At 48.5% G+C, this 13,602-nt stretch overlaps 1 protein-coding gene and 1 long non-coding RNA gene across 3 annotated transcripts in view; one reads left to right on the top strand and one right to left on the bottom strand.

Annotated features, from left to right (window-relative positions):
* Window positions 1–3,968, bottom strand: part of LOC138580395 (uncharacterized) — an 84,289-nt gene extending 80,321 nt beyond the window's left edge. Inside the window, exon 1 of the long non-coding RNA XR_011304246.1 lies at window positions 3,906–3,968. This is a non-coding gene — a long non-coding RNA (uncharacterized lncRNA). The remainder of the gene's footprint in view (window positions 1–3,905) is intronic.
* Window positions 3,799–13,602, top strand: part of STK35 (serine/threonine kinase 35) — a 123,496-nt gene continuing 113,692 nt past the window's right edge. The window contains exons 1-2 of one of the 2 annotated variants that reach the window (XM_069650910.1): window positions 3,799–4,070; window positions 4,612–5,169. In XM_069650910.1, coding sequence (XP_069507011.1) covers window positions 4,004–4,070; window positions 4,612–5,169 — 625 coding nt within the window. In that variant the 5' untranslated portion in view covers window positions 3,799–4,003. Of the gene's footprint in view, window positions 4,071–4,203; window positions 4,293–4,611; window positions 5,170–13,602 lie in introns of those variants that run through there. The other variant, XM_069650911.1, reaches the window with a different exon arrangement.

Here is a 13,602-nt window from a genome sequence, read left to right as displayed (position 1 = left end):
CCACGTTGACGACACATCCGAGGTCGAGAACTTCCTCAGGCAACACCCCAAGCTACAGAGGGGGATAGGCTGTCTCAAAGGAAAGACCATCAAACTACATATTGATCATTCAGTGCAACCACGCGCGGTAAGACACCGAAGGACACCCTTCCACATGAGGGAACAAGTTGAGAAGGAGTTAAGGTCACTCGAAGCCGCTGGTATTATTGAAGAAGTCACAGGACCAACACCGTGGGTTTCCCCGATGGTGGTCACCCGGAAGCCCAAACAACCAGGAAAAGTTTGGATCTGCATTGACATGCGCCTGCCCAATGCAGCCATAAAAAGAGAGCGACACATAACACCCACAATTGATGAAATCATCACTGACCTCACTGGATCGTGTGTGTTCTCAAAGGTAGACCTAAAGGCGGGGTACCACCAGCTGAAGCTACACAGAGAGTCGCGCTATATCACCACATTCTCAACCCACCTAGGTCTGAGGAGGTACAAGCGCCTGAGTTTCGGCATATCATCGGCCGCGGAGGTTTTTCAACAGACCATCCAGGAGGTCATCAGAGGCATACCAGGGGTATTGAACGTGAGCGATGACATCCTAATACATGCACCGGACACCAAGGAACACATCGTGAGACTCAAGGCACTACTGGGCAGGCTGGAAAGCGCCGGACTCACAATCCATCGAGAGAAGTGCGAATTCCTAAAACCAGAAATAACTTTTTGGATACAGGTTCGACCGCACCGGCATATCACCTGATCCCCAGAAAGTGGCGGACATACAAGCTGCCAGCCCCCCCACGACTCCCACCGAGGTGCGCAGTTTCCTGGGAATGGCCACCTACTGTGGCAGATTCATTCGGAACTTAGCAACCCTATCCGAACCGCTGCGGGAGCTAACAAAGGCCAGCACCAAGTGGGACTGGGGGCCCGAATGCCAGGAAGCATTTGAGAGCATAAAAGACTCCCTGTCAACTGATACCAAGATGGCCTACTATGACACGGACCTCCCGACAGAACTATTTGTGGATGCCAGCCCAGTCGGACTTGGAGCCATCCTGATGCAGGTCACGAAAGAGGGCACAAAAAGGTCGATTGCATATGCATCCAGGGCGCTCACAGCAACGGAACAAAGGTACTCCCATATAGAAAAGGAGGCAATCGCCGTTCTATGGGGGTGTCGACACTTCCACATGTACCTATATGGGCGCAAGTTCACGGCGATCACCGACCACAAGCCCCTACTGCCAATCTTCATTGGGTCATCGGCACACCCACCAGCCAGAATCACCAAGTGGCTGCTACACCTCCAGCAATATGATTTCGAACTTTTCTACCAACCGGGCAGCGGCAACCCCGCGGATTTCCTGTCGCTACACCCACGACCAGCCACCCAGCAGGAAGTGTTAGTCGCCGAAGAAACGGAGGAGCACATTTGTCAATTGGTCCACACCATGAGGCCCAAAGCGATAAACATTGAGGACATTGCAACAGAAACCCAGAATGACCCCTGTTGCGATCTGGTAAAAGATCGCATTATGTCAGGCAACTGGAAAGACTTCATGTCGCACACACGCAACAGAACCGAGGGGGCCAAGGAGTTCCTAGCAGGCATGTTCACGGTTCGACAAGACCTCTCAATCACTGAGGGAGGGCTCCTGCTAAGGGGTGACCGCATCATCATACCCCCAAGGCTGCAAGACAGGATAGTTGCCTTAGCACATGAAGGACACCAAGGGCTTGCAAGAACAAAGGCACGGGTCAGACACCGGGTATGGTTCCCTCACATCGACGATCGTGTTGAGGACCTAGTGAACACATGCCTACCCTGCCAAATAACGAGTGGACCACCAGACCCAGAACCGATCCCATCGGCCGAGCGTGGCCGGGCACGATGGGAAGCGATCAGCATTGACTTTTGCAAAATCAGAGAGGGTCTACATCTACTGGTGGCAATCGATGAGCACTCACGCTATCCAGAGGTCGAGATACTGGAGTCCACTGCCGCGGAAGTGGTCATCCCGGTGATAGAAAAGATGTTTGCCACCCATGGTCTGCCCACGACCATTAAGAGCGACAATGGACCCCCATTCACAGGGGAGGAATTTCGGTCATACATACAAGAACTGGGCATCAAATACCACCACATCATGCCAAGGTGGCCACAGGCTAATGGGGACGTCGAGCGATTCATGAGGACCATCAACAAGGTACTCCGAGTATCAAAAGCAAACGCCAGCCCGTGGAGGATCGACCTATTCCGGTTCCTAAGGAACTATCGGGTCACCCCCCACAGCACCACGGGCATACCACCTGCGGACCTTATGTTCGGTACTATTATCAACTCGTCGATTCCCCATCATCCAAGCAGAACCCCTGACGACGTCGACCATGCACGCGTGGAAGCGAGGAGAACACGGGCCAATGCTCACATGAGCGCCAAGAGAAGAGCAAGGCCCTCAAACCACAGAGTGGGCGACCAAGTCATCATGTTGCGAAATCCCACGAAATCCAAGTTAGACACCAGGTATGATGAACTGCCATGGACTATCAGCAACCGGCGTGGGACCATGATAACCGTCACACGGGGAGGTCGGGAAGTAACGAGGAACGCCTCCTGGTTCAAGCCCGTGCCCCAGCACCTCTGGACGGATTGCGAGGGGCCTCACGACGACAACGAGCAACAAAGCAGCGACGTGCCGGCGCAAGACCCCGAGGAGAAATCCGCGGGGGATCACAGCTGGCAATCACCGAGACTGCCCAGCAGTGAGGACACATGCAGCGAAGGTGAGCAGACTTACGAACCGAGCGGGGACAGCCCCCAAGCGAAGCGGTACAGTCTGAGAGAGACCACGAGACCGCCTGCGAGGCTGAATGACTATGTATGCTAAGCCAACAGCAGTGGCAGGAGTTTATAGTTGAGCATGGTGTTTATGTTTGTTTTGTTAGGCCATTTTGAAATAAAGGAGGGATGTTATATCCGCCCTACGTCCCGCAGCGCGGTGACGTAGGGCAGCTCAATAAAAGCCCCGCCCCCTGGAGAGGAAGGCAGTTCCGGGCGAATGCATGCCAGCGTGTGTGTGTCGTTATTTAGCGCTCCTGCCTAGGCCGCGCTCCAGGCCACGCGGCCTCCGGGACCGGAGCCAGCTCCTCGCGCTGGGCCTCCGGAAAACCAGCATCTAACACCTGCCACCTGTGCACCAGGTCGGGCCCAAGAAAAACGAGACTGAGACAGCACATCTGTTCAAGTCTCTATTTCTTTACACTGCCTTCCCTTTCCTGTGCCCCGTAACTTCCCTTGTCCCACCCACCCCCCTTAGTCCCTCCCACACAACAAGGCCAACGGGTCCCGTAGTATCACGACTGCAGTTTTATGAGAAGTGCTGGAAATATTTATTTTAATGTTTGATCCCATGGAGGGGGGGGAGGTGACAGTGGTGGTGGCATTGGAGGGGGCAGGGGGGAGGTGGGCTTGGGTTTCTAGTCTTACTTTTATGTTGGCCTGTCCAGATTTTGAAAATAAAAAAATGGGTCAACCTATTTTCATGTTGCTCTATAAAACGAATGCTGTAGTCCTTGGTTCGCACGCCTTTAAACATACTCCTGCTGCTTTCAACTGACGTTTATCATCATCACACTCGTGGTTTGAACACACGTTCTAATAGGTTCCTCCTTTATGCTGCACAATAAGTAGTTTCTGAACCAATCGCTACTTCATTTACGGTATATTGAAACTCATCCTCCTTGTAGTAACCAACCCCTAACGGCGTGACTCCCAGTGGGGCGCCTATTACGTCTCTGCCCGTGCGCTGGCTGTCCCCCAGCTGACCGCTGGCCACCCTAACATCCCGCCCTCGTCGCCTAGGCGCAAGCAGCGCCCACGCGCTCCACCCTCCCCGAATGCTTACTGTACATCGTCAGCTCCAGTTTTTTCAATCTCCCGCGCACGCACGCGCGACCGCGCACTTCCGCACTCTAAGAAGGGGCGGCTTAGATAAGCGCATGCATGGCAGGGCGTACCAAGTGGGGAGGGGGTATGCGACGCAGGTCCATGCCGATGAAGTCCGGAACAGGTAAGAACCTCCAACTCCCAGTGTGTGCACTTCAAACCACACAGTGGGGACCTTGCTGCGCCGCGCTTAGTCAACTCTTGGCAAAGGGACACGGCTAGGGGCGATGTTCCAGTGATGAGAGCAACCCCCTCGTATTAGTGACCTTTATGGATTCTTCCATTTCAACTCTTGTTTACAGTTGTTGGGGGGCAGAGCAGACGGTACCATAGTGGGTAGGAAAAGGTAACTTTGTCAGCCTTCCGCGTCCCAATCTTCTCCCTCTCTCAGTAAGGGGCTTGCGTGACAGCTCTGCGCAATTCCACATACGCACAGTGAGCCTAGTATTCTAACTGCCTGTACGGCGTAGTGCTGAAACCAGCTTTCATCCTACCCCCCGTTTTGTAATGTGGTCTCGCCCTGCTTGCTTCACTTGCCCGCCGTTGAACTACTGGCTCAGTCAGTCTCTAAGAGGCCGGCGCGTGCGCTTAGTGTACTCTGTCTAGCCTTCTCAGGCACCACCACCACTCCTCCTCAGTACGCCTCTTGTTTTGTCCCACTACAGCTGCTGTGAGTCGTCGCCGCCGCCGTTGGAGCCGTGATGAGGGCGGGGACCGGCCCGGTACAGCCATGGAGACCGCGACGCTCAACGGAGGCACGCGTGGGACAAAGAGCATTGGTGGCGGCGCGGAGCGTAAGAAGCGGCGGGGCCCAGCCCTGCGCCTGCTGCAGCCGCTCGTGAATTCCCCGGAACCGGAGGCCATGGAGACAGGCGGGAAACCCCCGCGCCGCCCTCCAACTCCCAGTCACTTACCCGCGCCCTCCCGACCCCGTTACTCTCTGCTATCTGAGATCGGGCGCGGCAGCTACGGCGTGGTGTATGAGGCGCAGGCCCGGCGTTCTGGGGCCCGCGTGGCTGTCAAGCGCATCCGCTGCGATGCGCCCGAGAACGTGGAGCTCGCCCTCTCCGAGTTCTGGGCTCTGAACAGCCTGCGCCGCCGCCACCAGAACGTGGTGCAGTTCGAGGAGTGCGTCCTGCAGCGCAGCGGCCTGGCCCAGCGAATGAGCCACGGCAACAAGAACTCTGAGCTGTACCTGCGGCTGGTGGAAACCTCGCTGAAGGGTGAGTGCACGGGTTGACCAATTGGGGGAGGGGCAAGTGGGTACTCGAGCCCGGGGATCTGAGGCCTACACCATCTGCGGGGTGTGTAATCCATGTCTGTGACGGAGGGAGACCTCTGGGGCAAACGCTGTGCTAGAAAAGCCTGGCGTTGAAGGCCTTTGCCATCTGTGTAGGAAGGGCACAGAAGCAAAGTCTAGCGTTTGAAATGGATACTTGGTAGGCGAGGGAATTTAAATGCAACAGTAGGAGTCCTAAATTAAACACTGTTCGGGCATTCTCCAAGTCTAACGGCGCAGACTGGTGGGGTCAGCATATAGGCAAGTGATTTTATTCGTATCACCTTTTTGTGGGGGTCGTGAGCAAGAACCCCTACAGATAGGGGATCCGAGGCCTGCCCCACTGCGCGACCTGGAGAGAGGCGGAACCATGTGAACTCAAACCCTCGTACCATTTGCAGGACCTACTATTGCTTAGATTAAAAGGCGAGGTCGGGGGGAGGTGTACCCGAGCCCCATAAAAAGGTGTGAGATTATGGTTTGATGTCACGCAAGGCACTATCCAACAATTTCCCCAAATATACTAGGAATGGGGGTTGTTTATATAATTGCACCAGTCCAAAAATATGTTGGGGGCGGTGGTTTAGTGCTTTTAAAAAAAAAGTCAGTGGATGTTATTTCCAGCGACTATTATCGCATACTACTGGTACGTAATGCAATATGTTCACTAGTGTCCATTTCAAACTAGTGTGATGTCTCTGGAAAGTCCTAAACCCTGCTTAAAGAAACACATCAGCAACCTTAAATTCAACCCAGCTAAAACTGAACTGCTCATACCATGGCCTACGGAAATGGGGAACCAGACCAGAAACCAAGTGCAGCCTCGGAATGCTGATGTACCCTGAAACATTAAGTTTTGCCTGGCCGATCATACCTGTTCTCAATTTTCCATACCGAACACTTGCAATTATCTCGATTGTCACATGTTATGCTAACTCTTCTTATACAGTGCATGGTTTCCACCTGAATGGTTTCTTGGCTGAGCCGTAAAGCAAGGGAAGCTGGAGGGTAAGTTGGTAGGACTGATCAGGGGAGAGAGAGCAATATAGCGGTGATGTGCTATTGGCAGCTTAAGTTTGGTTAACACTTTATTGAGCGTAGGTGTATTTCGGTTGGTAGCTCGTATGTTGCTTGGCATTTATATAGCGCCTTATGTATCCTTGGTATGACCTCAGTGCGCTGGTAGGTTGAACGCCATCAGGAACTGCAGTTCAAGTCAGTAGAGGGAGAGGGTGTCGTAAGGTGCATAGCATATACATAGCATAAATATGAGGTACAGAGATATATCCACTCTGTCCTTTCCATCCATCCGTTCCATGTGCTGTTGGGCGAGGTATATAGACTATGTTCATGTGCTATGGAGATCCGTCTCTACGTTAAGGAAAATATACTTAAATGATCCTGCTCCTGCCTATCGATTCTTGGATTCGACCTCGCAGCATCACCACGATGGTATCCTGAGGTGCTGGGCCAACAAAATAAAGTTAATTTTAGCCGAGGCCGAAATAAAGTGGGACACTGTGATGTCCTCCCCACAATTAGCCCAAAAAAAATTGCGGCAGTGGAGCTGGATACAGAACAATGAAAATTGTGCCGCGTTGAAGGCCTCTCTGTACTTAGGTCTAGCGCCTAACAGCCTAGATCTGTTACCAAAATATCTTAAAAATTTCCTTCAAGGTAACCCCACACCAAGTTTTTGAGGCTACGGGTGAATGCATACCAAACAAAAGCTGTACTTTGAATCAAACACAATATCGACACAATTGATAACATTTGTAGATTCTTTTTGACTGCTGAAGAACATCTGATAACGGAATGTGCAGAATTAGTAAATGTGAGATCTTATGTTGGGGGAACTACGATCCCGTTTACAACAAAATAAAAGATTGGTGGTTCACGGTGCTTTCAAGCAACGATGTCCATCGAACTTATGCGGTAATTGATTTCCTGGACAAAGTCTTACCGGATGATTTGAAGTTGTGAACTACTTGCACACGTACTTGAGTTAAAAAACAAGAGAGGCGTGGGGTGTTCCGCAGTGTAGTATATTACCGCAGTGTTGTATATTAGAGTTCAGTCGAAAGATAGAGGATACAATATTTCTGTAGTGAATAAGTATTAACTATGTGCAACCTTGTAGAATTAGAGGATGCCCGAAAAGGTTGTCTGATGTGTCTTGTCTTGAACTTTCCAAATCTTTCTCTTGTTTTGTACGGGATTGGTTGTTTGTAATAAACATTTGTATAAACTAAATGTTAAAATAAAAAATATAGGCTATATGGGGTTGATGAAGTACGTGCGTTTGTTGTGCTCCAGGGGTATAATTGTTTTTAGCTGAGTCTGAGAGGTATATGCAGAAAGGTGAGTTTTTAGTAGGGTTGGTTTGTGGAAGTGGCCTTTCTTAGCCCGGTTATGGCGAACTATGTTGGCCCATATCCCTTCCCTTGTTGAACATTCTGGTTTGCAGAGTGGCTGGGCCGGACGGAGGTTGTCTCGATTTGCTGTCTCCCGAGAGTCACTCCAGAGAACAAAGCAATTCAGGACAAACTGTGTCCTGCACAGCCACTCTGCAAACTACGGGACAATCCTGCAAAATACGGGACAGTTGGCCACCCTACCCAAAACTTATGCAGACTGTGGGTTTTTAGGGGATTAGTCGCAGTACTTTTCCTACCCCCAGTGTGCTGCCCATGTCGCTTGCTCTTTAGTACATTTGGTGTGCTGCAGTTACAATTCCCACGGGTTCCTCTAGGGCATGGGAGTTCCTGTGCCCTGAGGTCCATCCTTTCTGAGATCAGGACGCCTCTCCCCTGTTTCTCTATCAGGGGTCCAATTAAATCTGGCCCATCTCCCTTCCCTGTTTCCCCTTTGACCCTCTATAAGGAAGGATACACCATACACACTCCCTCGCATTCAGACACCTCTACTTCCTGCACCCCACTGCAGCATTCTCCCTACTCCTCAGCTGTGGGTTCATTTCATGATGCCAGGTTTTGGGAATTTTAGATTGTCCTTCATATTAGTATTTCTCGTGGGAGGGAGTTCCAATGTTTTAGAGCTAAGCAAGGGAATGCTGATCCACCAAGCTTTTTCCTCGTGTATGGTTTAGGGTCTACGCGTATGTCGTCGCTGGATCTGAGTGGGCTGGTAGACGATTTTTTTTGTATGAATTCATCTGAAGCCGTGGATTGCTCTGTTATGCACATTGTTTTGAATGCGATCACTATTTGACTCGGGCCAATGCAGCATCCTTGGCACTGGAATTATCTTTTTCCTTCGTGTGAGATTGAGAAATCTGGCAGCTGTGTTTTATATTCCTTGCAGTTCCTCAGTAAATAGTCCAGCAATCCGAGGTGAACCTGAAGGTGTTATCTATCCTGGACACGAGGGAGATGATAGCCAGTGTTTTGTGTGTGAAGGATAATACTGTTCCAACGAAATCTGTGTCGTGCATGCCAACCTCACCACAACAAATGAATCCAGATAGTAATTTTCAAAACTGAAGGAAATTCAAGAAAGGAACCATTTCAAAACGCTTCATAGGAGCAGTGCTTAATGTGCCAAGCTAACTTGGCAAACTCAGCTGTCCACTGCCACCCTCCGTCTTCAGCCGGATCTCTGTAAATTCCGGAAACTTCTCAATATCTTCTCTCCGGCTAACTTTTTGTTCTTCCCTTTCTCCCTCCTCTTCCTTACAGCAGGCTGCCTGGTGTACCTCAGTCTCACTGGTCCCCAGCACGCCCACCAGTCCTTCCGCACTTGCCTCAGGGCCCTACACCCCACCCAAACTCACTGCACTTGACAAATTAACCCACAGGTGGCTCTCTTGGCACTTACCCCAGTCTCAACTGACCGGGTGCACTTGCTCGATGCGTCTAAGATCGGCTATTCTCCCTTGTCTTCTCCCCTTTAATTGCACTGTTAAAACTTCAGAATTGCAATCAGACCTATTTGCTGTGTCGCCAACTGTTAAATGTATTTTTTTTACGGACTTACTGTCTGTTCAGACCACTATCGTCCCCGAAATTCAAAGGCTCTGAGCGACTTTTTTTTTTCCCACCCTCCTTGAGTGCTTTGAAACACTTGCCTGTGTATAGGCATTGCTATATAAATAAGCAATTCCATACCACTGCACACTGGGTTTGTTACCCAACAAGCTACCAGGGAGACTGACTTAAGCTGTTGCTAGGTGGATTGCAAGTTTCTCCCACTTACCCATACTAAAACATTCCATACTCCTGCAAATATACCACACACCTGTTATTCCCCAAACAGAAGTACTTTGCACCTCCTTAAATAACTTGTACAATCTAAATCTGACCAATCCATCCTTGCACCATGGGAACTCTCAATGGATGCAACACCTTGCATGCTCGCCAAGAAGCAAACTCGGTGACCAGTTTTTCTGAACTGAAATTACCAACACTGTAGAAAAAGTGCTCATGTGCTTTCCCTCTGACCGACAAACCCCCTCTTATTTTCATATCTGCCTGGAGGCCATGTATATGGCAGAACATATATCCTCATCCTAGTGCACCTGTGAAACTTCACAAAATGTGCATTGGGCATAATGGGTAAGGTGATGAGCATCTGGAACGATGGGTTTTGCAGCCTAGATAACTTGGCATAACCCAAACAGAATCACATATACCCCTGAGAAGGCATACCCGTAATGCAACGCTGCATGTTTCTTTTAGTGTAGTAAAACCATGCAGTGCAACTCTGTGCACGCTGATACACCTGCTAGCAGTTTGGCAGCATGAGCCGGCGAATGCAATCAACACACAACGTTGATGAAGTGCATTGGTACCCATTGCTTTTGACCTGGTCTCGTACATGTGCAGGGATTGAAATTGCTGGAGGTTATTTAAGGCTCTAGTTATAGTTCAGGGCAGCCTGGTTGGCTTGACATCGACAGCTAACTAGCCACTCTTGATTTACCAGACCGATTTCGTGTCATACGAACATACTTGTGACATTAACCCAATGTTTGGTAATCTATACCTGAGCATTTGGTCACATCTAGAAGCCTTTTAAAGCATAATGGGGTATATATGTATAAGTCCATTTGCGCCAAGTCGCACATTCCACACCACCTAGTAACCATCACTTGAAGTTCCTCTAGTTCACAGCAAGGCATTGTGGGTATGCAAGTTAGCTCAAATGCAACCCTTTTTCTCCAGGAATTTTTTAAAAGCTATGTATAAAGTAGCGTTATCAACCCAAAAGGTACGGTTTTGGCACATTCGGCATAGGTATAAAATACACGGGTAGGTGAGCAGGGGTGTGCCCGCACTCCTACTTTAGTATTATTGGGTTCAGGGGCTACAGGGGTGCCCCCCGTATACTAGAAATCATGCAGGGGACAAAAACACGAAGAAAAGCTTGAGTTTCAAAACGCAGCAGAGTGGGCATCAGTATTTTTCAATACGTTCTTTTAATGTACCCGATGGGTATGATATGATGGTTATTTATGACGCATTTAATACCCAGAGGTTTCTAAGCGCGGACCGAACCTGTGTTGCTCAGTGTCGTCTTGCTTCCAAGGCGAGCACGTTGCCGCTGGGCTATCCTCCCGAGACCTACATCCTAAAGTGGTACCACCCTCTTAAAGACAATTTCCTGGAGAAAAAGGTTTGTTTTTGGCTAATTTGCATACCCACAATGCCTTGCTGTTGTGGCTCAGAAGAGGTGATCCTCCAGCAATGCTTACTAGGTGGCATTGTCGAATGCGTGACTTGGCTCAAATGGCCTTTCCTATTTTTTTACATATCAGGTTGAAAGTTTCTTTTCTCCCCCAAAACCTTTTTTTAAACTCCCCATAACATACACCCCCCAGTGTGTGTGTATATAATCTCTTATGGGAGTATGAAGGTACAGCAAGGAAAAACGTTTGTCGCAGGGAAGTTAAGGTGAGAACTTAACACAACAAAACCCCTGAAATTCAGTTAAAGCCACCTTAACTTTGCACCCCTTGTGGTGCAGCCTATGATGACATCACTAGTGACACCACTGATGGAATGTGATTAGATTACAACACTAACGTCCTATGGCCAGTGCCCACAGCCTCTGGCCATGACCACTGTAAAATACTAACCAGCCACTAGCCATGGCCTTTGGCCATGCACTGTGTCCAAAGCCTTCGCCATGGTAAAGGCAGCGGCCTCGTTTTTAGTTCATAAGGACCTTTAGATAAGTTATTAAGGATGTCTGATTCCATCACGGATTTAATCAGTGGTGTTAACATGTCTCCAGTGATAACCCTGACGACGTCTGTGATGCCATCATTGTGGTCCTAGACTGCACAACAGTGGCCACCAAGTTAAGGTGGCTTTATCTGAATTTCAAGGTTTGTCACCTTAACGTCCATGCAAAATACTTTTTTACCTTGAATTTCAAGGGCCGTACGCACTGTTCATTTGAAAACACTAATATTTAACAAATGATCAGGGTGCGAGGGTCGCATGTAAAGTCCTTTGGTGTATTATTACACACTCGCAACATACAGCACATTTTTACTAATGGGTCAACCAAATCTTTGACCCACGGTTGTTTATTAAACAAATCAATTTCTTCATATTCCACATTATGACCCAAAACCGGACATTTTCTTTCAGCGTGGTAGTACCACTGTGTACCATCCAATTTGATCCAAAGGATTTGACTCATAGAATGCACATTTCCTGTCATTCGTGACAACATTTCCATAAAGGCATGTCCTCTCCAGAGCGTGATGCATTTCTGGAGTACAAAAACCACAATGTGATAAATTTACAACAAGGAGGTCGACACTATAATGTTGCGGCCAAATAAAGCTATTTTTTGAAGCTTCTAGTGAGAATGGCCTTCTTCAGGACTGGGGGGACGAAGTGTTATCCATGTCTGTGGGGTATCGTCTCTATGATTTGCTACGGTAAGTGTTCGCAAAGATGTCTTTCTGTGCATTAGGGGTGCTTTCTTAGTCCAGCTCATTTTAAAAAAAAAATGAAGGTGGTTGCGAGGATCTAATCATTGAGTCACTGCTCAGTGTTCAGTATTTAATGTCACATTGTGGTTTATGTACTCCAGAAATGCATCACGCTCTGGAGAGCACACACTTTTATGGAAATGTTTTGTCACGAATGACAGGAAATGTGCATTGTATGAGTTAAATCCTTTGGATCCAATTGGATGGGACACAGATCACGATGGACGATTGGTAAAATGTCGTTTTTGGGTCATAATGTGGAATATGAAGAAATTGATTTGTTTAATAAACAACCTTGGATCAAAGATTTGGTTGACCCAATAGTAAAAATGTGTTGTATGTTTGTGAGTGTGTAATAATACACCAGGACTTTACATGTGATCTCGCACCCTGATTATTTGTTAAATATTATTGTATACACTCCTGGGCATATCGGGGCCTAGCCAGGTGCCCTTTTTCTTATTTCATTTGAAAACACTGCCAACCCATCATTCAGACTGGTTTTGACGGTGGTATTATGTATAAAAGATGGCAGGCTCTTTTTTTTTTCTGTAATGCGCAGTATTTTCCAAGGATCACACATTTTGGTTAAGCAGCTTGCTACAAGCCCCATGTTTATGGCCTGTCTTCTGGCGACTGTTGTGATGCACCGCACAACCCCCAACTAATCTCCTTTAAGCAGCACACGGGTGGGGGGGTGACTGGCTGCAAGAATAACATATGCCCAGGTACTTTTGCTCCATGGCGAAATCAAAAGCTGGCACACTTGAATATACGCACAGTAAGTGAACCTAAATCTTAAAGTGAAATATACAAATGTAGTTCAATTGACCTTCCGCTTAGAAGAAAGTGCACTTGACAAAATGGCGTTGGACTTTAAAGAAAAAAAGCAATGAACGCCAGGAAAATAACCTGCGAGGAAATGTTCCAGTAAATATGCTGACAAAGTATAAAAGGTGCTCACCTTTTTAACCCAGCTTGACCTTTTTAGAATGCAATACTTTCAAGGACTAATGCAGTTTAAAAAGGTGTGTTTTTAGTGTTGAGACATTACTAAAAGCGCACTGCATCCAGGAATGTGGGCGGTCTACCATCCATGCAGTGACCAGGGCTGACGCTGCTTAGCGTCAGGGTCCAGCCCCCTCGGTCCATGTTGCTCTACATGGTCTTGTAACTTGTGCTCATTCATTAAGCAACACAGACTGCAGGGGCTGGCACCTTTTTTCTTTGGAGCCAATTGATTCCCGTGAATGGTCTACAGATGGCCGCTGCTATGTGAAGTTTTATAGCCACGAATATCTGGGTGAAACGGGACAGTTGAAAAAGCTTTTTTGGAGCTTCCTGTCTTTCTCTCCCCGCCCCCCTACACACCTCCCACGCACACATTAGTGTTTGTGTTTTCTTTGAGAT

Source organism: Ambystoma mexicanum, chromosome 3p (genome assembly GCF_040938575.1).
Source record: "Ambystoma mexicanum isolate Mex_15411 chromosome 3p, UKY_AmexF1_1, whole genome shotgun sequence".
NCBI classification, from domain to species: Eukaryota; Metazoa; Chordata; class Amphibia; order Caudata; family Ambystomatidae; genus Ambystoma; species Ambystoma mexicanum.
The sequence above is the reverse complement of the archived record's forward strand: the minus strand, read 5'-3'. Positions and strand labels throughout refer to the sequence as shown.